Here is a 26,859-nt window from a genome sequence, read left to right as displayed (position 1 = left end):
ATCTTGGCTCACTGCAACCTCTGACTCCCTAGTTCAAGTGATTCTCCTACCTAGCCTCCCCAGTAGTTGAGATTCACAGGCACTTGCCACCATGCCCAGCTAACTTTTGTATTTTTAGTAAAGACGGGGATTCACCATGTTGGCCAGGATGGTCTTGATCTCCTGACCTTGTGATCCACCCGCCTTGGCCTCCCAAAGTGCTGGGATTACAGGCGTGAGCCACCGCACCTGGCTGAGAAGTTATTTTTTAAGCAGTTCATTTTTCTTTTTCTTTCTTTTTCTTTTCTTTTCTTTTTTTTTTTTTAGATGGAGTCTCGCTGTGCCACCCATGCAAGAGTGCAGTGGCATGATCTTGGCTCACTGCAATCTCTGCCTCCTGGGTTCAAGCCATTCTCCTGCCTCAGCCTCCTGAGTAGCTGGTATTACAGGCACCTGCCACCACGCCTGGCTAGTTTTTGTATTTTTAATAGAGACGGGGTTTCACCATATTGGTCAGGCTGGTCTTGAACTCCTGACCTCAGGTGATCCGCCCACCTCTGCTTCCCAAAGTGCTGGGAATATAGCCGTGAGCCACTGCGCCCTGCCTCATTTTTCTTTTATGCAAACTATATGGACTACTTGTTTTTACTGTCTCTAGTCAGCTCATTTTATTTATGGATTAATTTCCATTTCAGGTTGGGGCCATGGTTTACTCTTCCATCTGACCTATTAGTTATCAGTATCCTCAGTTAATAGTCTCATTCTACCCACATTTTCAATAAAAAGTTTCATAGCTGGAAAGGTTTGATACACACGTTTTTTTTTTTTTTTTTGAAAATTTTTTTTTTTTTTTTTGGAGACAGGGTATCGGTCTGTCACCTAGGCTGCAGTGCAGTGGCGTGATCACAGCTCACTACAGCCTCCACCTCCTGGGCTCAAGTGGTCCTCGTATCTCAGCCTTCAGAGTAGATGGGACTACAGGCACACACCACCATGTCCGGCTAATATTTGTATTTTTTTGTGGAGATAGGTTTTTGCCGTGTTGTGCAGGCTGGTCTCAAACTCGTGGCCTCAAGCATTCCACCCACCTCAGCCTCCCAAAGTGCTGAGATTACAGGCATGAGCCACCACATCTGGCCGTTACATCCCTATATTAAACATTAGTATGTTCATGTTAGAATAGTGTACCTTTTGAATTTCATAAACTAGGGGAACATTTATTCTGATGATGAATGAAAGAACTTTCTTGGATGGATGAAGAGAACAACGCTGTGAAACAACCAGTAGGTGGCGAAAACTGGCAATAAAAAGCTTTTTGTTTGGTGGCCTGGGGAATGAAGACGGAAAAAAAACACAGGCGGTTCAGACTCTTGATACAATCTCCATTCCCTGCATCTTGTTTTTTTTCTCTTCCTGGTGCCACGCTACTTGTAGAATCCAACCAGGCAAAGCTGCCAAAAGGGTCATCCACTGGCTCTTACAAGTGGAAAACATCTTGGAAAGTGAAAAGTCCACTGTGCATATGTTTGTAAGGTTGTTGGAAGGTCTCAGGCACAGATCTGGGATTCAAATCCAGTTACTCCTGCTTCAGGGTGGTGTTCGCTCCCCCACCTGACTCAGCATTGTCCAAAGACGAATAGTCAATGTCACATACTTCCTGGGAATACTTGCCTTTATGCTTTAAAATGGAATCTAATAAACATGGAATCTGAACATAGGAATGATTTCACTCTTTCAATTGAAAGAGTATCTAGAACATTCCCAGGGAATATATAACCGCTAGTCAAAGACTGCAATACAGATCCGTCTCAAGACTGATTATAGCCAAGATGCTACATAAGGAATTAGTCTGGGAAAATCCATAGAGTGAGGCTCTATGGGAGCAAAGGAAGACAAAATCAGTAAGCTTTTCTTTCTCTGGGAATAGGGGATCCGTTTCCTTCTGGCTGCCCACTTGCAGAAGTACAGTTTCTTTTGCAGGTCTGTCCTATCATTTCCTCACTCATATGCTGAGTATGAGGAGCCTGAAGCCTTTCAATTCCTCTTAGGTAATTTTGGGGCTTTAAAATACACTTTCAAGATTTCTAAACCATAATGTTGTGGAACTGGCATGAATTTATGTGAGAACATATACTCTAGGTCAATCTATACCCGGTGCCTATCCAGACCAGAACACCTCCCACGTGCCAAAAAGGGACGCTGTCCCAACCATCAGAAGGACAGGAAGGAGGATCTCTTTTCATCCCCTCTTGCCTGGATAAGAAATTTGTACCCAGGCATCCATTCCTATGTGAGAGCAGTTGGGCTGATGGGATACAATAAATGAAGAAATAAAATAAAAATACCCAAGAGAGATGGCAGTGCATATAGCATATAGTCCCAGCTATTCATGAGGCTGAGGTGGGAGAATCCTTTGAGCCCAGGAGTTCAAGTCCAGCCTGGGCAATATAGCAAGAACCATCTCTTAGAGAAAAAAAAAAAAAAAAAAAAAAGAAAAAAACCACACACACACAAAAACTAAAGAATTTGGTGTGCTTTTTTGGTTTTTTAAAGAATGTTTTGATTTTACAGTAGGAATGAGACAAAGAAGATGTCAGGCCAGTGGCTCATGTCTATAATCCCAGCACTTTGGGACGCCGAGGCAGGCAGATCACAAGGTCAGGAGTTCGAGACCAGCCTGGCCAGTATGGTGAAACCCCGTCTCTACTAAAAATACAAAAATTAGAAGAGCGTGGTGATGTGCATGTGTAATCCCAGCTACTCAGGAGGCTGAGGCAGAATTGCTTGAGCCCGGGAGGCAGAGGTTGCAGTGAGCTGAGATCGCACCACTGCACTCCAGCCTCGGTGATGGGACAGAGCAAGACTCTGTCTAAAAAAAAAAAAAAAAAAAAAAAAAAAAAGAGATGTCAGAGCATATTTGTACACATTATAGTACTCATTTGTCATCTTTCTTGACCACAATAATTCCGTGTCCCTATATATTTGCACTCAAACCCTATTAAGTAAGCCACTGTGCTTCTAGAAAACCTTTTTCTTTCTTTTCTTGGTGCTTTATTTGTCAAAGACTCTTGGAGATAAAAATACACACGTGCAACTTGTTTGTCCTCTTGTCCTTTTTTGCTAGGGGCTATTCCTGCTGATGAATTTAAAACTGTCTGCTTGGGAGTACACACGTCTGCGAGTGTGGATGTGTAAGTGTGTATCTACGTACCTCATTTGAGAAAGTGCGGCCACCTAGGATTGGCTACCAGGCAAAGGTGGAGACCTTTAGGAGCCCACCCACCCCAGCGTTAGGACGGTGGGCCTGAAAGTTACTATGTAGAACTCCTCATCGTGTAGCACTAAAGCAGTGCAAAACGTGTTAGGGACAGAGGAAAATCATTGACTTAAACTATCGTAAAGCCCTTGATAAACCCCTTCCCTGGCGCGCTGAGTTCTGCATGGCTTGGGCCACGGACTAAGTGTTCAGGTGGGCACGGGCGGGGATGCGCGCCCGTGTGTAGTGCGCGGACACCTAGGAAGCCACTTGAAAGTAAACACCACGCTCGGGGCTTCCCTAGACATTGCTTAAAATGTGCAGAGTCGCCTCTCTTCACGGCAGGGCAGCGCTGAGGTCCCACTGCTCGGGGCGCGGCATTGGCCTGGGTCTTCCCCAGGCGGCCGAGCGCTGGTAACACGGCGTGTGTGTGTGTGTGTGTGCAGGCGCGTGTACACTATACACGGCTAGAAAGGGTCCAGGCGACACACACACTCCCACATACACGGCTAGAAAAGGTCCAGGCGACACACACACACACACAGACACACACACAGACACACACTCCACACACACGGCTAAGAAGGGTCCAGGCGGTTCCCGGCGCTTTTCCAGCCCTTGTTTTCATGGCGCACCCTCCCGCCAGCAGCCCCCCTCCGCGCTCCGTCGCCCGCCCGGCCAGCCCGCGTGCGGTTCCCCGGGAGCCCCCACCCCGTCGTGGACCCCGGCGACCACCGAGTCCGCGCCCCGCCCGCCGCAGGCCTGAGCAGAAGGCCCCGCGCACACCCACCGCGCCGCGGCCGCGCGGGAGGCCTGCGCCGTCCGCGCCACCCACCGGCCGGGCCCCGCGGGCGCAGCGGAGCGGGCGGGTGGCCGGCCCGGGCGCGCCCTCCCCGTCCGCGGCCCCGCGCGCCATGTGCCCCCGGCTGGACGCGCCACTCCCGGGCCGGCCGCGGCGCCTTTAACCCGGGCCAGGGAGCGGGGCGGAGGGGGCGGTCGGGTGGCTCAGAGGAGGGCTCTTTCTTTCTTCTTTTTTTGAATGAACCGTGTGACGTTACGCACAGGAAACCGGTCGGGCTGTGCAGAGAATGAAGTAAGAGGACAGGCACCCCCGCCCCGCGCCCGCCCCCTTCCTCCCGCGCCCGCCCCTCCGCGCCGTCCGCCCGCCCGCCGCGCTCCCGCCCGCCGCTCTCCGTGGCCCCGCCGCGCTGCCGCCGCCGCCGCTGCCAGCGAAGGTGCAGGGGCGCCGGGCCCTCCCCGCCCGCGGCCGTCAGCGCTCGGAGCGGGCTGCGCGGCGGGAGCTCCGGGAGGCGGCCGCCGCCAGCGCCGCCGCGCAGGAGCAGGAGGAGGAGAAAGGGTGCGCAGCCCGGAGGCGGGGTGCGCCGGTGGGGTGCAGCGGAAGAGGGGGTCCAGGGGGGAGAACTTCGTAGCAGTCATCCTTTTTAGGAAAAGAGGGAAAAAATAAAACCCTCCCCCACCACCTCCTTCTCCCCACCCCTCGCAGCACCACACACAGCGCGGGCTTCTAGCGCTCGGCACCGGCGGGCCAGGCGAGTCCTGCCTTCATTTATCCAGCAGCTTTTCGGAAAACGCATTTGCTGTTCGGAGTTTAATCAGAAGAGGATTCCTGCCCCCGTTCTCGGTTCCTTCAGCGTTCCCCCTCCCCTGTCTCTCTCCTGGGGAGGCGTGAAGCGGTCCCGTGGATAGAGATTCATGCCTGTTTCCGCGCGTGTGTGCGCGCGTGTAAATTGCCGAGAAGGGGAAAACATCACAGGACTTCTGCGAATACTGGACTGAAAATTGTAATTCATCTGCCGCCGCCGCTGCCTTTTTTTCTCGAGCTCTTGAGATCTCCGGTTGGGATTCCTGCGGATTGACATTTCTGTGAAGCAGAAGTCTGGGAATCGATCTGGAAATCCTCCTAATTTTTACTCCCTGTCCCCCTCGACTCCTGATTCATTGGGAAGTTTCAAAGCAGCTATAACCGAAGAGTGCTGAGGATTGATGGGATCGTTGCCTTATGCATTTGTGTTGGTTTTACAAAAAAGGAAACTTGACAGAGGATCATGCTGTTCTTAAAAAATACAAGTAAGTTCTCTGCACAGGAAATTGGTTTAATGTAACTTTCAATGGAAACATTTGAGATTTTTTACTTAGAGTGCATTCGAGTAAATTTAATTTCCAGGCAGTTTAATACATTCTTTTTAGCCGTGTTACTTGTAGTGTGTATGCCCTGCTTTCACTCTGTGTATACAGGGAAATGCACCTGATTTTTTACTTATTAGTTTGTTTTTTCTTTAACCTTTCAGCATCACGGAGGAAGTAGACTGATATTAACAATACTTACTAATAATAACGTGCCTCATGAAATAAAGACCCGAAAGGAATTGAAATAAAAATTTCCTGCATCTCATGCCAAGGGGGAAACACCAGAATCAAGTGTTCCGCGTGACTGAAGACACCCCCTCGTCCAAGAATGCAAAGCACATCCAATAAAATAGCTGGATTATAACTCCTCTTCTTTCTTTGGGGGCCGTGGGGTGGGAGCTGGGGCGAGAGGTGCCGTTGGCCCCTGCTGCATTTCCTCTGGGAAGGATGGCGCACGCTGGGAGAACAGGGTACGATAACCGGGAGATAGTGATGAAGTACATCCACTATAAGCTGTCGCAGAGGGGCTACGAGTGGGATGCGGGGGATGGCGCGGCGACCCCTGGGGCCGCCCCCGCACCGGGCATCTTCTCCTCCCAGCCCGGGCACACGCCCCATCCCGCCGCGTCCCGGGACCCGGTCGCCAGGACCTCGCCGCTGCCGACCCCGGCTGCCCCCGCCGCCGCCGCGGGGCCTGCGCTCAGCCCGGTGCCACCTGTGGTCCACCTGACCCTCCGCCAGGCCGGTGACGACTTCTCCCGCCGCTACCGCCGCGACTTCGCCGAGATGTCCAGCCAGCTGCACCTGACGCCCTTCACCGCGCGGGGACGCTTTGCCACGGTGGTGGAGGAGCTCTTCAGGGACGGGGTGAACTGGGGGAGGATCGTGGCCTTCTTTGAGTTCGGTGGGGTCATGTGTGTGGAGAGCGTCAACCGGGAGATGTCGCCCCTGGTGGACAACATCGCCCTGTGGATGACTGAGTACCTGAACCGGCACCTGCACACCTGGATCCAGGATAACGGAGGCTGGGTAGGTGCACTTGGTGATGTGAGTCTGGGCTGGGGCCACAGGTTCGAGGTGCGGGGGTTGGAGTGCGGGTGGGCTCCTGGGGCAAGGGGAGGCTGTGGAGCCGGCGAAATAAAATCAGGGTTGTTGCTTCCCGGCGTCCCTACCTCTTCCTCTGGATAAAGCGTTCCCTCCCCACCTGACCGATAACGCCTGCCATCTAAGTCTTTAACTTGCTTGCTAGTCGTGGAGATCCAAAGAGCCAGCGTTTGTAATCCAGTGGGATGTGGTGGTAAATGGTACCCCCTTCGGTGTTTCTCAAGCTGGAGGTCCAGGAGTCCCCAGGACCACCGTTTCCTGGCTTGAGCAGCTTGTTGGAACCAGAGGGAGGTTTCAGGGACTGCTTATGAACCAGATGCCAGGTTGGGTCTTGACAGTCTGCATCCCAAACAAGCTCCTCTGAAACAAGCCCCTTGTACACTAAAATTTGAGAACAACCTAATTCGAAGAATAGACTCCACAGAAAACCAAGGGCATCATCACTCGGTAAAATTTTCCGAAAGAGGAAAACCAATGTAAGTCTTTTTCCCTGGAAAACTTAGTTGTGTTTATAAAGAGCTAAGTTGACATTCCAAAGTCCTTGGACTGGAATCTCCAGTGTGTGCCATATTCCCAGTGGGCGTGATGAGGTGTCTTGAGGAGTATTAGGCTATGGCTTTGCTACCGTCAGTGACAGAATTTGCATCGGCTGCATTCTTTGTGTTCTATAATTTGTGTGTGATTTACCAATTTGCTAGAATGCTAGAATCTTTTGTTTTTCACAACCTAGAATCGACCTAATTTGGTGATCTCCTGAAAAAATTTGCATGTAGGTATCTATGTAAAATGTAGAAGAATTGATTCTTAGCTGTGGATTCTCATGCCTTGACTTTAGTTGAAGTGATTGATACCTGTGGCTTTGAAGAACATTTGTGAGATGATCTTTTTCTGGTACTGTGCTAGACAGAGCTTTCGTCATTATACCATACAATTGGACTTTTCTGAGATTCTTTGCGGGGGGTGGTGGTGCAGTTCCTAAGAGTCAAGGATTGTAATGGAGATCTATATCTCATATCTAAAATGATGAATTTATGAAAAAGTATTCTTGTCTGAAGTTGTTTTTTTTTTTTGTTTTACACTTTTTGTTTTAATCTGAAGAGTTATCTTTGAAAAACAGGATGCAATTCAGTGCTTCCTCTTATAGCCTCTTGGGAGAATTACTAATGTCATTATTTTATAGGACATAACAGGAGCAAAAAGCCTAGAAATGACTGCAAGTGGATTAGATGTCAAGAAGCACACTACATGTTTTTATTACATTTTACAAAGTGTGCTCATATTAAGAGGCCAAATAGAGAAAAGGCCAAGAAAAGTAGATGATTGATGTGAACATCTGATCTTATTTGACCAAAGTTGACAAAATATTGATGCCACTGTTCGGTGTTTAAAAGTAAGATTAATTAAAATACCCCAATTTAAATTTCTAAAATTTAAATTTCTAAAATTTAAATGCTCTTCTCGAATTGTTTGTTGAGATCTCACATTATCAGATGTTTAGTAATTCTGGAAGAATTTACTAAAGGGTGAAAAGAATGTTTTTGTTAAATATTTGGTTAAGTAGGTGGTTTGATTTTTAATCACTATAACCAAAAGGGTTGGGACTTCCAGACTCCAAAAGGATCCTTTTAAACCAAAGTAAAACTGATTTAATAGTTTTGCTATTTCACATTTTTATGAAAAATTCACATTTAAAAATTTTCTTTCTAGTTGAAATAAATCCAACGTGGTAACTGGTATCTATCTATCAAGTAAGTTAATAAAAACGTGGGAAACAGAGACACATGTTTATGATAGAAATTAAGATACAACCTTGGTACTTGTTGCTGAATTTCAGTGTGTTACCATCTCATGTAACTGAAGTTTCTTTTTAAGTAAAGGCTCACTTTTTTCTTTTTTTGAAACAGAGTTTTCGTAGTAGACCTATCTTTGTGGTCAACAGGTATCTGAGGTTGATACATGTAGAGGCTACATTTTATGATGCTAGACCACAAGGACACACCATAGAACATGATAAAAAAGTTTTGACAAAACTGCTTCTAGTAAAAATAAATCATGTAGAAGCACAGATGGTTGATGGTAAAATATGTAATAGCTTTCAGAACAATGCATAGATGGTGACTATATTGGAAAACAACGGAATTTAGAGAAAAAAATACATATATGCCAGGAAATGCACTCATAGGACACTTTGGAATAAAAGTGGTAGTGTTTGAGAATGATAAATGATTGGCCTGTCATTTCAAATGTGCATTATTAATCTAAAAGTCATTTAAGGCATTTGGCACACAGACAGATTTTCTTCAAATTTACGCCAATTGGGGTTACATCTCTAATAATATGTTGTATTTTATAGTGTAAAGTAGTCTTAATGGTAAAGCTTCAGAAGAGAGCTAGCATATTTTCTTGACGTGTGACAATAATCTGCAGTGTCCCCAAGGCTCAGTGGATCAGACCATCTCCTGAATACTACACTGAATACTCCTGGCTTTAGACTTCAAGTCATTTCTTTTGCTTTGCTGCTGCTCCTAGAAGATCAGAACCTTGTGAGGCTGAGGCAATCTGTTTGACTTTTGTGTTCCGTAACATGGAGAAATCAGGTCCTTGGAACGATCAGCCTCTGACAGATTGTCCCAGAAGACTACAAATTAAATAAAGACTAAAGAAGTAATTGACTGTAGAGTGGAGTGTGACTTTATTCCTAAGTCTGAATAAGGCATTATGTGGCATCCAGAGAGAGGCAGGACAGAGGAAGCAGTGAGAGAGCAGCAATTCTAGAAAACGTGGATACCTTGTTGCTCAGTGTGGCTTCTAGACAGTAGCACATGCATCCCCGGGAGCTTCTTAGAGATGCAAAAGCTCAGCTCCCACCCCAGAGCTACTGAGTCAGAATATGTGGTTTGTGTGCACGTTAAAGTTAGCGATGCTGGCTACCATCCTTGGTTCCTGGTGGCATCTTTTAGGAAGAGTTGCTACCTGAGATGGATTCTGCATTGTCCCCTTCCAGTGGCCTTAAAGATCTACAGTGTTACTTGGAATACTGAATATTTCCCAGATGTCCCCTATTGTGATCTGACTTTAGGAAGACATAAACTGGGATGAAGGAGAGATAGCAAGCAGGTAGATTAACTATAAGCCCAGTCTTCTCATGAATATTTTTCATAGTAGTTATACAATTTATATTGGCATCACTGGTCCCATTAAAAAGTAAGATAGCTTTTCTTCTTCAATTAAAGGCAAGAGAATTAGCTCTTTTAATAGCTGTTAGTTATTATGTTATCCCCTCATAACATAGTTTAAATTCTGTAAATGACTTTAGTGACCTTGCAACTTCTTTAAGACAAAGAGACTCTTGCAGGCAAGGGGTTGAGTTTTGGGTAAATGATGGTGAGTGACCCTCTAAACTGAGAACTGTGGTGACGTTCGGCTTCGTGTCTTAGAAGAGAGTGAGATATGGACCACCAGAAGAATGAGATGATCTGGACAAGAGATTGTGGGAGATTCGCTTTATTCTATAGACGAGATGGTAATCCGACTTATTTTTTGGTGTTGGTGGTTTAGGAAGATAGGAACTTCTCCACAACTGGTAGAGTTCAGCTGCCTTTTGATTAGTCAGCAAGCAGTTTTTCCTTTCTCAATGCAGTCTACATCCAGCAAAACATTTGATTAACTGGGAAGCAATACCATTCTCACGCCAGTGTACAAATTACACGAAAGAGCATCATTTTTCTAGTGTCTGAGGATTGGCTGCTTATGGCCAATTTTGGCAGCAAAACGATAGGATTAAAAATAGCTTGAAGATGATCTAGTCTTAAATAATATATTTCATGATGAACTTTCCTGGGAAAGTGCATCTTTCTGCCTGCAAGAATCACATGACCCTTTCAATAATTTATTTAGTAGAAAAAAACACATTGTTTCTCGTAGAGTTTTCAGTCATGTGCTGTGGTGTAATTATTTCTGGACCTTCATAAAATTTTATAGTTAACTGAGTTCTCTTTTCTGTTTTAGGGCCTTTGTTGCTATTTAATGTCCATTGAAAACATGGCTTTCTTTTGGGCATTCTGTTACTTTCAGGTGTACTTTCTAATGAGAATGGGTTGCCCTTTTTAGTAATCTTTGATTGAACTGGTACATTTCAGATTACTTAAATGTCATCAGGCCACACAGCATACCAGGTAACAGCCATAAATTTAAAAAAAAAAAAAAAAAAAAAAAAAAAAAGGCAAGCAAAATTCTTGTAGTTTTTTCTTATCTCTGTTCCCAGTCCTATTGCGCTGTTTGAAGGGATGAGAAGCCCACTCTTGAGCGAGTGTGTGGGTGCTGCATGTTAACCGTGGTGCTTCCCACCCAACATACCTCCGCACCCTTTTCTAAGGTCACTCATTATGTCTCAGCGATAGTTTAGCAAGGCAGTTTCTCAGCAGAAGTGCATTTGTGCTAGAAAACAACACTGTCTTTGTAGTGTACAAGTAGAAAGTTTTCTTTTTCCCCCAGAGATATATTGTATTTGAGATTCAAAGGTTCTGTTCAACCTTTTTAAGGTAATCTAATATCACCTTATTCAGGTATAACAGTAACTTCTCAATCTGGTCATCCTTTCTGTCAACTACATATAGGAGACTACTCAGTGAATTTACCCCACTATGAAGTTTCTCTTTCATGCCTCTTGGTTTGGCTTAAGCAACCTTAATGTTTGATGTCTAAGCAGGATTAATGATGAAAATCATCCAAGGACTGAGACAGTTATTCCACAGAAGTGATTGCCAGTCTTACATGAGTCCTGCCCTGGGTTAGGTTGGAGGCACGGGAAAAAGAGCTTTGCCTCTGCCCTGGATAAACTCACAGGCTAGTGTTGCAGGCGTCTTAATAAACTTGTAGTTACTGTACAGCCTGATAAGCGTGATCCTAGACTCAGAGACTTAGAGGGAAAAAGCAAATAACTGTAACTTATTTTGCATGTACTTCGATCTTGGTCTAAGAATGTTATTTCTGACTATATGACTGTCCATGTGTGCATTAGGCCTAATTTAAATAGGGCCAAATGTAGATACTTTTAGAAATACTGTATAACATAGACATATGCTTAAGAGAACTGAAAGGCAGGGGGAGTTCCCTTGTTAAATATTAACCCACTAAGCACTATTTATGCATACTGAGAAGACTTAATAAACACCAGTCTACAATTTCTAAAGCATTTCATTAATTCTTTTTAAGTAAAAGACAATCCAGGCTCTGATTAGAGTGACCGGAACAGGGTAATTTGAAGAACTATCTTTCTTAAATAACTCTTGTATGCCAAAAAATATAAGTAGGTTTTGAACCAGAATAGGGGCTGTTCCTTTGAGGAGGGGAAAAACAAGCTTCTGTTTTCCTTTGGTTTGAGGTTATATTACTATTCTATTTGTCTAGACGCTTCTATGATGCTAGTTACAGAAATTCACAGTCCGTTGTAACACTGGCATTTGCCTTCGGACTTTTTGGGCTTGTGGTCCTGTTCTTTTAAATGGAGACTGTAAAACTTTCAAAATGCCAACAAAGCTGTTTTCACTTAAAAACATATTTTTATAGATTGTCACTTGTTGTTCTGATATATGCCCAATTCTATATATTCCATAGCATTATTTCTCTGCCCTCCATTTGCCAGACAAAAGATACACCCATCTGTCCTTTGGTGTGAATAAGGAATGATTATTCCTCTCTCTTCCAAACCATGGGACTTTCTTATAGGCGCCATTACCCCCGTGACCATCCCCTACCTGCCTTATCATTCCACTGGAGAGGGACCTCTCAGGTGTTAGCTCCTTGTTAACTTCCAATTAGTGAAGGGTAGGATTTACCTGAAGAAAACCATAATGCGCTTAAATACTAGTGAAAAGGAGCAGAAGTGGGGAGTCTAATCAAAGTGAGAGGATAACCCTCACCCCAAACTTGCTGCAGGCAGCTGGGCAGATCAAAATTCTGTGACCAGATACTGTCCTTTACCTCCAGAGATTATAAACTTTAACCTGTGCAGAGAAAAGATAGTATCTGCTGGCAAAATTTGTACTTGCTTTGATTCCTCTAGTGCAAGATTATAGTGGGGTTATACGTGAGCCTTCAATAAATGTTTGACTAACTAAACTAAAATAGCTTAGGGTAAGGACTACTTCCCCAAATGCCCTTTTAAATATGTGAGAAAGGGAATCTCCCTGACATACTGGTATGACCATTCGTAGCAATATACTGAGAGTGACTTGGGTGATTTTCTCGGGCGATCAACCACATTCCATGAGCAGGTTAACTATGGAGACACCTGCCCTTGAGCATCGTGTTTGGGCCACATGCGTCAATGGGGAAATTTGTGTTTCCATTCTGCTTCTTGTTTTGCCTCCACAACTTCAGGGATAGAACCGTATTCCATTTTTAGTTAATAATCAGCTCTCTGGGGCTTCCATGTAATGAGTCAGAAACTTATGACTGACTCCACTCTGCCCTTTATCATGTCTCCCAAAAACAACCCGAGAACCCACTGCGTCAAGTGAAGCTTTAATTTTTCAGGGGAGGTTTTTTCCATTGAGACCAATACATCTTTTCTTGTGACAGATCCAGTTACTATATTTCTTTATTTTTAACTGTCGAAAAGACAGTTAAGCTGCAACAGAATATGGTGAGTTTACCAATTTTAATACTTGAAGCACCAAACAAAGGATCAGTGTTGCAGGCTGTCTTTTCTTGACTTTTTCCAGCTCTCCTTAGCAGATAACTGGGATGATTTTTTTTTCTGCTTTACAACATGATGAATGCTATATCTCTATATTAACTCTGAAATTGAATTGCAGCCAAATATTCCTCTCAGCTGCATTAGAATTTTCTAAGAGAACATAAGACACATACTTAGTCCTCTTAGTTCAATGCTATATCTCAGATATACTGATATCTGATTTACAATTAAAATAGGGATAAAATTAAGTACAAATTATTTCATCAGCTTTAAATGTAGATTTATCTTTTTGGAAAAAAAAAGCGAGTCCATAAAGGATGGCAGCACTGGCATTTTTGGATGTAAAATTTCAGGTCTATCTCCTAGCCATTTCCTTTATGGATTCCTGCCAGCATCTTTAAGCACACACATACATACACACGCTGAAGACACACAGAGAAGTTTTGAGGTATTTTATAACAAAATTATAAGAACAGGGAGACAAAGCCACTTACTAAACATTAAAGTGATAGTATAAGAAGAAAATGATTTGAAGAAGTCCTAATTGAGGGAAATGAGCAGTTGTCCACAAAACTTAACCCTGGGTTCCCAGGAACTAGGGTAGCGATGGTCATGGAGAGGGTTTTCAGGATGTGGTTATGTAGGAAAACATGCACACTAACTTTTTTCATTGAAAAAACACTTATTGAGACCCTACTCCAAGCAGCGCTCTATGCTAGGTGATTTAGTGAAGCGCAAAAATGTCTAAGATAACTTTTGCCTTCAAGGAACTTACCAATCAGTAGGGGACCAAGACAAGGATGCAAATCACTGTAATCCTGGACAATGTGTGGTAGACAGAGAGGCCCAACCCAGCTACAGTGGTACGTAAAGAGTTTCATGCCGGAGATTATTTTGAGACAAGTTTTAGCGAACAGGCTGGTGATATGGGGAGAGTGTCTTCCGGGTTGTGGGAACTGGAGGTGTCAAAGCAGGCATGAATGTGTGAGGTGTGTTTGGGGAATTGTGGAGACTCTGATTTGACTGGGACATGGTGAACTCTCCTTAGATAACTCCATAGTCTTGAGAACTTACCACTGCATACTAAGCTGTGAAACTTGTACATACAGCCCTCCCTATCTTTGGGTTCCACATCCATGGATTCAACCAACTGTGGATCAAAAATATATGGGGTAGGGCAGGCACAGTGGCTTAGGCCTTTAATCCCAGCAATTTGGGAGGCCAAGGTGGGTGGATCACTTGAGGTCAGGAGTTCAAGTCCAGCCTGGCCAACATGGTGAAACCCCACCTTTACTAAAAATAAAAAAAAATCAGCCAGGTGTGGTGGTGGGTGCCTGTAATCCCAGCTACTTGGGAGGCTGAGGCAGGATGATTGCTTGAACCTGGGAGGCAGAGGTTGCAGTGAGCCGAGATCTTGCCACTGTACTCCAACCTGGGGGACAGAGCAAGACTCTGTCTCAATAAATAAATAAATAAATAAATAAATAAATAAATAAATAAAGTATGTAGGAGGATGTGCATATGGAAGTACTACTCATTTAATATCAGGGACTTGAGCATCTTCAGATTTTGGTATCCAATGGGGGTTCCCAGAGCCAATCCCCTGAGGTTACCGAGGGATGGCTGTGTTTAACTGTACCAGCGATGTTGAAAGGATGTTGCAAAGGTTCTGAGACAAGGCAGGATGTGTGGGTTTGAGGAAGATTGACAGTGACTGAAGCTGGATGGGGAGACCAGGTGCGAAGTCTGAAGCACCTGGAATGGAAAGGACAGGACAGATGTGGGCATACTGCAGGTGTAGAATCAAAGGACAGATAGCAGGTTGAATGTGAGGAATAATGGAGGGAAAGAATCAGGACTCAAGTGCCATCCTGGCTGGCTCAAAAAATGATACGGTCTGCCAGAGAGAAAGGAAAGATGACAACAGTTACTGCTTTGTGGGGTACGTGTGATGAATTTCATTTTGGACATTCCCGGTAGGATATCCAAGTGGAAATGCCCAGTAAGGCTTAGACATAAGGATCTGGCGCTCAAGAGAAAGTGAGGCTGAACCATAATATGTCTTTCCCTCGAATCATGTAGGTTTCTCTTTTGCCTTCTTTGGTTGCCCAAAGTGGTCCTAACTGCTACTGCTGATGCTGTCTTCGTTTGCAACTGCTGTTTGCACCCCACCTTTTCCCAAAGGTAATCGGTAGACTTGCACTTGCATGGATTGGGTTAAGGTGGTTAACTTGAAGCTTTACTGGTCAAAGCTTGGCTTCCCACTACCAGTTTGCCAACTTAATGAATCCTTCAACTTTAATCAAATTAGTATTGTTCCAAATGTTATAATAGTATCCTCTATGTGTGACTCTAGGTCTTACAAAATCAAGGTGTCCTTTCTCACTGGGACTTCCTTATTGATAAAATATTTCTTCTATTAAATTCAACCTGGCACCAGGCATGGTAGGATAGGCACACACAATGATTGTTTATTGAATGAAGGAATAAAATGATTATGTTAGAGGCATTTTGAGCAATTCATCCTAAGCAGCTAATTTTCTCCTACTTCTTTTATTATAGTGTGTGTTTGTGTGTGTGTCTGCAATGTCCCATCCTACAGGTTCATTAATATTTAAGAGAAATGAAGGCCGGGCGCGGTGGCTCAAGCCTGTAATCCCAGCACTTTGGGAGGCCGAGGCGGGTGGATCACGAGGTCAGGCGATCGAGACTATCCTGGCTAACATGGTGAAACCCCGTCTCTACTGAAAATGCAAAAAACTAGCCGGGCGTGGTGGCAGGCTCCTGTAGTCCCAGCTACTTGGGAGGCTGAGGCGGGAGAATGGCATGAACCCGGGAGGCGGAGCTTGCAGTGAGCCGAGATCAGGCCACTGCACTCCAGCCTGGGAGACACAGCGAGACTCCGTCTCAAAAAAAAAAAAAAAAAAAAAGAAATGAAAGAAGAAAAATACCTATTAAGTGTTTTGATTTCATCCTTTTCATTGAATTGAAAAAGTATATCATTTATTCCTAAAGAGAAATCTGGATTTTGCTTTATATGAAACATTTGACATGTATTGGTCCTTAAGGCTAATATAGATACCAGCCTGTTGGTTGTCACATTCTATCTGTTTATACAAAGGTTGTAGACACACAGTCTATGTACATATGCCTAGTTGCTCTCATTCCTTTTGTTTCATATCTCAAGCCTAACCCATACTGAAAAGGTTTTGAAGGCTGAGATTATTCATCACCCCATCATTAGAGAAGGCAGGGCTGGCCCAAGGTTCTCGCAGTGGTGGCAAGGTGGATTTTAACTCTGGTCAGTGTTGTAGCTCAAATACAAAAAGAAGTGCAGCATAAAAGTCACAAGGATAAATGGTCCCCTCGTTCTTCTCCCATAAAAACAAGCAGCCAGTTGAAGGTGGAAGTCAGTACAGTTCAGCATTCCCAGAGGCGAGAGAACCTAAGATTTCATTTCTAAAGACACTGCTCAACAAGAAGACCGCCTGGGATGTCTCACATAAAACGACTGGCCTGGCAGCTTTTGGCTAAGTTCTCTATTCTGGTTCAAGCCAGCATCACAGCCTATCTGTGGTTTTAACAACTGATGGAATTTGTATTTTGAGAACCCTCATCCCTTGGCATGAAGCAAACTCAAAGCATTGTTGCTCATCAGTTGTCATCTGTTTGAGAAAGATTTTGATTTGTTTACTTGTAGTGAAGCTTGACCATACTTCTCCAGGGGCTTTTAAAAAAGATGAATGTGTCAGCTTGTAGATTTGTCCCCATGAATGAAACCACAAGCAAATTCCCTTCTCTCTTCCAGCCTCCCTTCCTCCCTCTTGTTTCTTCAGTGGCCATCTGCGCATTATGTTCCCACTGCCAGGCCCTCTTCAAGCGGCTTATCTATGAGTGAATTCAGAAACTTCAAATTATAAAGGACACCCAGATAATTGGCCTGTTCTCCAAAGTATCTGTCCCCTGTGCTGCTGCCAGATTCCTTCTTAATGAATACATCCAGTGACAGTGGGATTCTTGAGCTTGTCCGTATCTGTGAGAAAATGAGCTCCCCTGCTTTGTAACAGCTTGTGGCTCAGGGAAAAAAAATGACAGCCATTGCACAAGTTTCCTTTGAATGTAGTTTTCTTTCCCATAAATGATACTTTGAGAATACAGTTAAGGGGTTATTAGTTTTCTATTTCATGCTTGGCCTGTGTGTGAGAATAACACAAGCTGTCACTGCAAATCAGTAGCTAAAAATGCTTTGTCTGGTTAATGTGAACATTTAATATTTGGCTCAATTAAAAGTTAACCGATGAAAGTACATGTCATTGGAATTTGAAAATACCTTTTGTACGGAATACTTAAAGGGCATGACCCGTGACTAAGCCAGTGCTTTTAAAATATGGAGGATATGGGGAGATTTAATATGAGTTGGGATACTTGACTCTTCTTTAAAACCTCTCTACCTGTTTGGCTTGACAGGACATTGATAGAGTGGGCTCACTGTTATGGCGAAGGATCCGCTTGCATCTCTGTGTTTTTAAGTGGCTAATTGTGTTTTTGCACCTAGTCACATGATTAAAGCAGACAGAACAAGAGATCAGTTATTCATTTGTACCATACTTTAAAAAAAATCGAGCCAGGGCCTGGAGAAGTGGGAAGTGAGAGCAAGAGGGGGATGGCTGATAGTCTGGGGTAGGGGTCTCCAATCTTTTGGCTTCCCTGGGCCACATTGGAAGAAGAAGAAGAATTGTCTTGGGTCACACGTAAAATACACTAACGCGAATGATAGCTGATGAACTAAAAAAAAAAAAAAAATACAGACACACACACACAATCATAATATTTTAAGAAAGTTTACAAATTTGTGTTGGGCTGTATTCAAAGCCATCTGCCCGCCATGGGTTGGACGAGCTTGGTCTGGGGGAGTGAAGACTGTTCAACAGCAACCGCAGGAGAGCATGTTTAAAGCTATGAGAAGAGCTGCAGCAACAGTGCGGGCATTTATTGGAGTCCTAGGAAGTCTTCCCAGGAAGGGGACTGAAGCCTGAAGCGTGAGCAGGAATCAATGTAGTGAAGTGGGTGGGAGGAACCAAGTATGGCCCCAGGCAGAACTTCGGGAACAAAGGCCAGAGGCAAGCGGCCACAGGGTGGACTGCAGGAACTGAAGAGTTTTCGGCCTGGCTGGAGTGGAGAGTGCAAGTGGATGGGTCAGAAAGATGATGCTAGAGGTGGCCCACCCTGGAAGAGCTTGTTTCAGATATATCACTCTGACTCCACTCCAGACCGTTAATGAGACGGGGGAGAAATCAGTGACCAGATAGGAGGCTCTTTCAACAAACGGGCAAGAGATCAAGTGCCTGACCTAGAGGAATGGTAGTGGGAACAGCAAGAAATTGCTAGCTTTGCGCAATGATTAGGACTAGAGTGGAGAGATTTTTTGGAAGAGGTAACGATCGACTGAGTGCTTCAGAACATGGCTCATTTCTTCCTCAGCTTTGCTGGTCTTTCTGTATAATTTGAGAAGAATGTGGTCATTGTTCTGGTTATATACAAATGCTTTTTTCTGTGTTTTGTTTGTTTGTTTGTTGTTTATTTGTTTGTTTTTGGAGATGAGGTCTTGCTGTGTTGCCCACGCTGGAGTGCAGTGGCACCATATTGGCTCACTGCTGCCTCGAACTCCTGGGCTCAAGTGATCCTCCCACCTCAGTGTCCTGAGTAGCCGGGACTACCGGTGCATGCCACCACACCTGGATAATGTTTGTCTTATCTTTTGTTGAGATAGGATCTCACTTTCTTGCCCAGGCTGCTCACAAACTCCTGGCTTCAAGCAATCCTCCTGCCTCAGCCTCCCAAAGTACTGAGATTACAGGCATGAGTCACCTCACCTGACCTTATACAAATATGTATTTTTTCTTATTTCACTTTAAAAAATATTGTCTGGTTAAAAACTCTATTTTTGTTAGAATTCATCGTGTAATAAATCTTTATTAACTATCAGTTAATTAAAGTATATTTGAGGAAATAATTCAATTATGAAAGGCAGTTTTCGTAGAATTTTTTTCCAGGTGGAAAAAAAATGACAGTGGTATCTTGCCTTTATGTAGGATTTTAAAGTTTCCAAAAAAAAAAAAAAAAATTCCATATCTGTTGGCCCATTTGATCTTCACAACAACCCTAAGCAAGGCAGGTGTTGTATTCCAACTTCTCCCTACTTTCCTCCCCCCACATACTGTTAGTTATTTGCTTATTCCCATGTAAAGAAGAAAGTTTGGCCAACAAAGGTGTGTAAGAGCCAATAAGCAAAGGAGGAGCTGATATTCATTCCCTGGCTTGGGAATCCAGTAAATATTTCTTTATCCTGTGCTGCTTCTCTGGATATGTGTTCATAAGGACACACGATTGCTTAGTAGAGACTGAAATATATTGCATTTTGAACACTAGTATAATCTACTGCTTTCTGTCTCAAAAATATTCAGGGAAATTGGAATGCAATCTTTTGTTTCTAGTTACTTTCCCTCCTTTGATTCAGCCTTTGCAGCGTTTCTCATGCTTGCAGCAGAGGGGGATCTAGCTGCTTCCATTTGGTGCCTGCACATCAGCGCAAGACCCTGTGACGATGTGCTTGTGAGCCAGGCAGGCTTGGACATGAGCTGATGTCGGACTGATGTAGTAGGACTACAGTGTAGTAGTCCTGATGTGTAGGAGGACTGATGTGCAAGGTCTCTAACACTTGAAGAGACAGCCCGGTAAAACAACCCCTTTCAACAGGGGCCAATTGGAATTAGATGAACACGTGTGATTGTTTTTGCTTGTTGACACCTGACTAGCAGTGGTGTTACATTGGCATGCTGTTTGCTGCCTTTATTTCTTTGAATCCCCCAGAGTCCTTATTTACTATTTTCAAAGGTTGTAATTAGCTTTAATCAGAAGTGCCCATAGGCATAGGCCTGTAAATGTTGTTCTTCCATCTTTCTTTTTTCTTTTCCCAAGAAAATGCCACATTGGACCATCAGTCCAATGATGGGTACTAGGCTTGATACCTGGGTGGATGAAATCATCTGTACAATAAAACCCAACAAGTTTACCTATGTAACAAACCTGTACAGGTACCCCTGAACTTAAAATAAAAGTTTAAAAAAATTAAAAAAGGATATAAAACACAAAAATAAAAAGAACAAACACTAATAAATATGAAAAAGCCCTTCAGAGTCTTTAAATTTGCTCATAGAGCACTGACTGAGACACTGTCTCCTTTAGTAACTAAATAAAATTTAAAAAATAAAATTGGGTTCCTCTTTTTAGGTGACCAAAAATATTTGGTACATGTTTCTTGAATGTTAAAAATGGTGGAGCCGGCCGGGCGCGGTGGCTCAAGCCTGTAATCCCCAGCACTTTGGGAGGCCGAGACGGGCGGATCACGAGGTCAGGAGATCGAGACCATCCTGGCTAACCTGGTGAAACCCCGTCTCCACTAAAAAATACAAAAAACTAGCCGGGCGAGGTGGCGGGCGCCTGTAGTCCCAGCTACTCGGGAGGCTGAGGCAGGAGAATGGCGTGAACCCGGGAGGCGGAACTTGCAGTGAGCTGAGATCCGGCCACTGCACTCCAGCCTGGGCGACAGAGCGAGACTCCGCCTCAAAAAAAAAAAAAAAAAAAAAAAAAAAATGGTGGCGCCTCCATCAGTAGGGTTTCCACAGTGGTAAAGGGCATGTTACTGCAAGTTCATTCCATCAACAAATATTTATAAAGAGCCTACTCTGTGCCAATCATTGTTCTAGGGGCTGGAGCTATAACAGAAAACATGACAGGTAAGAACTCTCCTCTCTCTTGGGAATCCCACATTGTGAGGAAGTCAGAAGAGTAAACAACTTAAAAATTAACAATATAACATAAGGGCCACAAAGTAAAGAAAACAGGCCAATGCAAGGCAAGGGTGCTGATGGGATAATATTAACTTCCTCCTGGGTCTTGAGATTTTTCTAGCAGTACTACAGTTTACACAGAGGAGATTTAATGGGTTTTTCTTCATTAATAGTTGAAAACAGTGTTGTACCTTAAAAATAATAGAGGTATTAGTATAATATAGGTCTTACATCAGTTTAAAATGAGTTACCACGAACAATATAAACTTAAAGAGACTTTTTTTGGCTAAAATGTTTAGAGCAATCTTTTCCTTACCTACTCATCCTCATTTTCCCCATTTCCATTTATCACAACATTGGTCCTTGGCCTCAGTCACTGAAAGTCAGGAGGAAGGAAGGAAATGAATATTTATTGAACCCCGATATGTGCCAGACCCTGGATTTAACACTTTTAGGGATAGGAGATTATTTAACCTCAGTAACCTCTTCCTGAGGGCAGGAAGTGGATTTATAGATGCGGAAACAGAGGTTCTGCAAAGTCAAGTGACGTTGCCTGGTAAGAGGCAAAACCAGCATCCTTTATTTAGGCAATCCAAGTGATGTTCATGTCCTCCGGAACTTAAATTTTTAAAACAAAAATTTAAACTGAAACATATTACAAACGAACAACTTTATGCGTGTGACTTTTTGGGTTCTTTAGGAAGCCAGTTACTCATCTCTAGTTTAATAACTAGAAGGTGAACTCTTTCCTACAACATGGAATTTTAAGTTCTTTCGTAGTTAAAAAGTAAATGAAACAACTCTTTTTTCTGTCTCCCTTTCGACTCCTAGAGTCTGTTTAAATAGCCTTTGAAAAATAAGTACTAATCATTGCTTCCTACCAAGACCAGACACCTGATTCAGAAGCTGTCACCGGGGTCAGAGCGTGCGTTGGAAAAACAAACCCACAGTGCCTTCCTGGTTCCAGAGAAATGATCTCACTGTCAAATTGTAACCTGCCTAATACCTTCATAAAAAGGTGGGGAAAGTCTGCGGTTTTACCTCTGGTATGATCCTTATCCCTTCACTCTTTTTATTTTAGGCATGACCTTAGTGTTTTTTTTCTTCTAGAGTCCGGCGGCGGAATGACATGTCACTCAGGTTTACAAGATGAGGATGTATCTGTTTTTATATTCAGCTGTAAATTTTATTCTGCTTAAAAACAAACCCACCTTCAGCAGCCAGGGCGGATCAAGGGAGAGTTATTTCCATCCCCCTCAGTTCAATTTGGATACATTTGGCCCAGAACAGCATAGTGTTTCCATAATAACATTTGAACAGGATGCCCTTGTGTTATTTGCAGGGCTAAGGGAGTTTCAGCATGGGCCAGGAAACTATTTTCTTAAAAGAAACTTGAACGCGAAATTCTGACAAGATAGGAAACTCTTACTGCATCCTTGCTAAACCTCTACCCCCCGCCCCCCGCTTTCTCATTTATTTATATGTTTCTTGTGTTATGAAACACACACAAGTTGAGTATTTAACTCACTCTAAATTCATGTGCAGAATAAGTCACTCTTCAGAAGGACAAAAATAATGTTTTAAGTGGTTTGTTTAATAAAGCACATATTAAAAAATTTCAATTCAGCATCTTCCCTGGGCACAATATGTTATGACTTTTTAGAGTAGAACTTCATGTTATTTCATAAGGAAGCCAAAAAGGAAGGGAAATGATTATTCGGGCAGAGGGACAATAGTGACCTTTCATTAAGCAAGACAGAGTTCACCACCAGACTCCCCAAACCCCGGGCTCTGTGTTAGTTGAACTGAACAAGCCACCAACTATTTCCTCTCTCTCTTTCTCTCTCTTTTTCTTTGAGACGGAGTTTCGCTCTTGTTGCCCAGGCTGGAGTGCAGTGGTGCAGTCCAGGCTCACTGCAACCTCCGCCTCCCGGGTTCAAGCGATTCTCCTGCCTCGGCCTCCTGAGTAGCTGGGATGACAGGCGCCCGCCACCACACCGGCTAATATTTTTGTATTTTTTTTTTTAGTAGAGACTGGATTTCATCATGTTGGCCAGGCTGGCCTCGAACTCCTGACCTCAGATGATCTACCCGCCTCGGCCTCCCCCGCAAAGTGCTGAGATTACAGGCGTGAGCCACCGCACCTGGCCTCCTCTCTTTTATAGACCAGACTGCTTTAAAAATACTGGTCCAGTATCACCTAAAATGTTTCATTTATAAGCCATAACCCAACATTGTAATATTTAAAAGACTACTTTATGTAGTTTTTACGTATCCTTAAGATCCTAATGAATTCAGATAATCAGTATTTTTGTTACTTTAACAGCTTTACATGTGGCCTCTTAGTTCTAGAGTTTGATCTCAGGAGAAGGGAAGAGCAGATTTGGACTCTGTGCCCTGGACAGGCGCACTGGTTTCCCGTGTGAAAAGGACAAAGCCCCGCCCCTTCTGGAGCTCAGTTCTCTTTGGGATTATTCATAACGTTCTCCCAGAAGCTTGGAGTGCCTGTTTGTCACCAGTATTGTAATTCGTGAGTAAAAGATCCTTATGACTGCAAAATACATTAGCACCTTCAGAGATTATTGTTTCTTGATGATGGTGTGAATCACAACTAGGAACTAGGATGTCATTTCAGCGCCTTCTGTGCAGAGGGATGTCACGAAGTTCATATGCTAAAGTTTGTACCCATTGCTCGTAAGAGCTCAGCCACCCTTCTCAACCAGTTCATGTAAAAATACATCCGTATAAATATGCATATGTATGTATGTATGTGGTGTGTGTGAGAGTTAAAATATACGTAAAATTTACCATTTCAACCAATTTTAAATGTATAGTTCAGTGTCCTTCGGCACATATACTTGGTTACATAGACCATTGTTATGTAAGCTATGACTGCCATCTGTTTCCAGCACTTGTTCATCATTCCAAATGGAAACTCTACCCATTAAACTATTAACTCCCTGTTTCTTTTTCACCCCAGTCCTGGGTAGCCACTATTCTATTTTCTGTCTCTATAAATTTGACTCTTCGAGGAAGAATTTGCTTCTTCCCATAAGTGGAATCAGACAATATTTGTCCTTTTGTGTCTAGCTTGTTTTATCTAACATATTTTCAGAGTTCATCCATGTCGTGGCATGCGTCAGAATTTCATTCCTTTTTAAGGCTGAATAATATTCCATACCATTTGCTTTTTTAAAAGTCAATTTTCTCACAAAATTGGTTATCATTTACCACCCCGCCGCCCCCGCCAGCCAATAGAAACAGCAAATATATTAAATTAGAATTGACCTGACAGAGGAGGTAATGGAAACCTGTAAATTATTCAAAGGATTATTTTAGAGTCTGACAGCAAGGAAGAAGACAAAAATGCTTTTAAAACCAGCTCAGGAGTTTCTGAGGCTCTTCTGTGTGGGGCAGTCACAAAGATCGCTATGGCTCCTGGAGTTCTCACTGGATCGTAGCACAGGATGATCTTAGTGATTCCTAATGATGCCACTGAGTCATCAAGACAGAGTTATTTTCTGTAGGGAGAGTCAAAGAGTTCAGGGAAAGTGGGTAGTAAGTTGCAGAAATATCTCTGTTCCAAATGGTTAAAATTTTTTAAAAGTTTAGGCTTCAGTCATCTGAAAAATTTACTTATGTGAAATGATTCAGTCCAGACTGTAGTGAAAGAGAGGAAGCCCAGAAATATCAAAGTAAAAAAAAAAAAAAAAAAATATATATATATATATATATATAGAGAGAGAGAGAGAGAGAGAGAGAGATAATGCACAAGATCTCCTTCTTTTTTGTTTTTTCTTTTTTTTTCTTTTTCTTCTTCTTCTTTTTTTTTTTTTTTTAAACAAACTCTTACATATCCTTCAAGCCCAGGCCAAATGGCACCTTCTCTGTGAATATATACATATGTGTGTGTGTGTGTGTCTGTGTGTTCAATAGGCAAAGAGACCTTCAGGGGCATTTGCTGACTTCTTTCATTCTTTTTCATCTCCTACCTCCCTTTCTAGAGTAGAGAATTAGGACCTTGACTCAAGTGGATAGGGATGTAATTTCTGGGGGGAGTTTTTGCTGCCTTACTGCATCTAAATTATTCTGTCTGTGCATAAATTAAGTGGTACACATATTTAGAAGAGCCAGCTCCCCCGCTGCAGGATGCATAGAGTGGTTTTTGTGAGGAGCTGCTTTGCAGCCTCAACTCTGCCTCCTGACTTCATTTTGAAACCACTGTACAATGAAACGTGGTCATTTGTTTGTTCCACATTCTTTGTGCCTACTGGGTTTCTGGACATGATCTCTGGCCTTGGGGGGGACAGTCTCCTGGGGAAACAGACACACAAACAGATTTATTACAGTCCAGTGAGTTTTTTTCCTGGGAAAGTTAAGGATGGTTTCACAGAGAAGGTGCCATTTGGCCTGGGCTTGAAGGATACGTAAGAGTTTGTTCAAAAAAAAAAAAAGAGATCTTGCTCTCTGGAGAATGTGAAAGGGTACCATATGCAAATAAGCAGAGTATTTGAAGGGCCTGCCAAGCTTGGGAATGGCAAAAAGGCCAGAGTGACCAGAAGAGAGGCAGTTGGGGATGGGATGGAAGGGGGTGAAGCAGGAAGATAGTGGAGGCTTGCTCTCCAAAGCTCTGTGTGCCCCACTAAGGAGTTTGATTAGATCTTTCCTGCAGTGGAATGCCAGTAAAGGTTTCTAACAGGATAGTAAGTGACATGGCTGGATTTTTTTGTTGATGAAAACACTGCTGGCAGCAGTGTGTTGGTGGCAGTGAGGGCAGCAAGGAGGGCAGATGGGAAGGTGGGGTCAGGTGCCCAAGTGAAGGTGCTGGGCAGCTGCCCCGAGGCATGGGCAGTAGGAACTGCCAGGAAGGGACTACCTGAAAAGGTGTTCTAAGGTAGAATCAACAAGATTGTGCACAGTTGATCATCGCTGAATACTCAGTGCTTAGCACAAGGCAAGCACATAGTAGAAGCTCAATAGTATTGATTGAGTGAATGAATGGACGGGCAGCTGGGCACACATGACGAGCAGTACTAGCAAGTGTTAAAGTGACACCCCAGCTATACTCATGACAGTGATAAAGCAGAGGTTCACATGGCCTGTACTTTGCCCAGTGCTTTCTAAACGTTCTATCGCTCTTCGTGCATTTCTTTCTTACAACAGTACTGGGAGGCGGTGGTGTTTTTGTCCTTGTCTTGCAGATGAGAACACTGAGGCTTGCAGACGGGACGCATTATGGCTGTTTGGGTGGCTGGGCTGGAATTTGAACCCAGAGTTTCGGAGTACTTGGTGCCCTTAATTCTGATGCTCTGCTGCTGCCCAGCTTTTGAGCCTTCCAGGAGGCTGCTGCTTTCAAGGCCCCAGAAGTGATGACTCGGGGCAAACCTAAGTGGTGGCAGGATGCAGAGAAGCCTGTTTAGGAAACCATTTATCTCACGTAGACATGCCATCTGAGATGACCTTAGTAGAAATAACAATGGCAATGATAACAGCTCCACAGCCTTTTCCCTGGCATAAGACACTAGTTTTGTAATGAAAATGGAATTTCTCTGGGGAATAGTCCTAGAAAGAGAGAGGCAGTTGAGATAAAAATAACAAAATATAAAATAGCATTGCATTGTTTTCTGTGTATTTTTCCTTCCACCTTTGTCCTTCTCTGTTGTGTAATTTACCTTGTTCCCTTGGCCATGGGTAGGTTGGGCGTCACTGTGATTTGACTTTTGTCCTGTGGCCCAAAGGAAGGGATGAGTGTGTGCATTTAGGGGTAGCTGTTTGCACCTTGCCTGGAGTTTGCCCTCAACATAGCTAGCTAAAAGGAGGAG

The 26,859-nt window shown here is 43.7% G+C and overlaps 1 protein-coding gene across 3 annotated transcripts in view; it reads left to right on the top strand.

Moving 5' to 3' along the window:
• Positions 1-4,456: 4,456 nt before the first annotated feature.
• BCL2 (BCL2 apoptosis regulator) overlaps positions 4,457-26,859 on the top strand; it is a 196,808-nt gene continuing 174,405 nt past the window's right edge. The window contains exons 1-2 of one of the 3 annotated variants that reach the window (XM_003914452.4): positions 4,457-5,323; positions 5,545-6,412. In XM_003914452.4, the coding sequence (XP_003914501.1) occupies positions 5,831-6,412 (582 nt within the window). In that variant the 5' untranslated portion in view covers positions 4,457-5,323; positions 5,545-5,830. Of the gene's footprint in view, positions 5,324-5,544; positions 10,709-26,859 lie in introns of those variants that run through there. The other 2 variants (XM_017951829.3, XM_031658889.1) reach the window with 2 other exon arrangements.

The sequence above is a fragment of the Papio anubis genome, chromosome 19, assembly GCF_008728515.1.
Source record: "Papio anubis isolate 15944 chromosome 19, Panubis1.0, whole genome shotgun sequence".
Taxonomy (NCBI): Eukaryota; Metazoa; Chordata; class Mammalia; order Primates; family Cercopithecidae; genus Papio; species Papio anubis.
The sequence above is the reverse complement of the archived record's forward strand: the minus strand, read 5'-3'. Positions and strand labels throughout refer to the sequence as shown.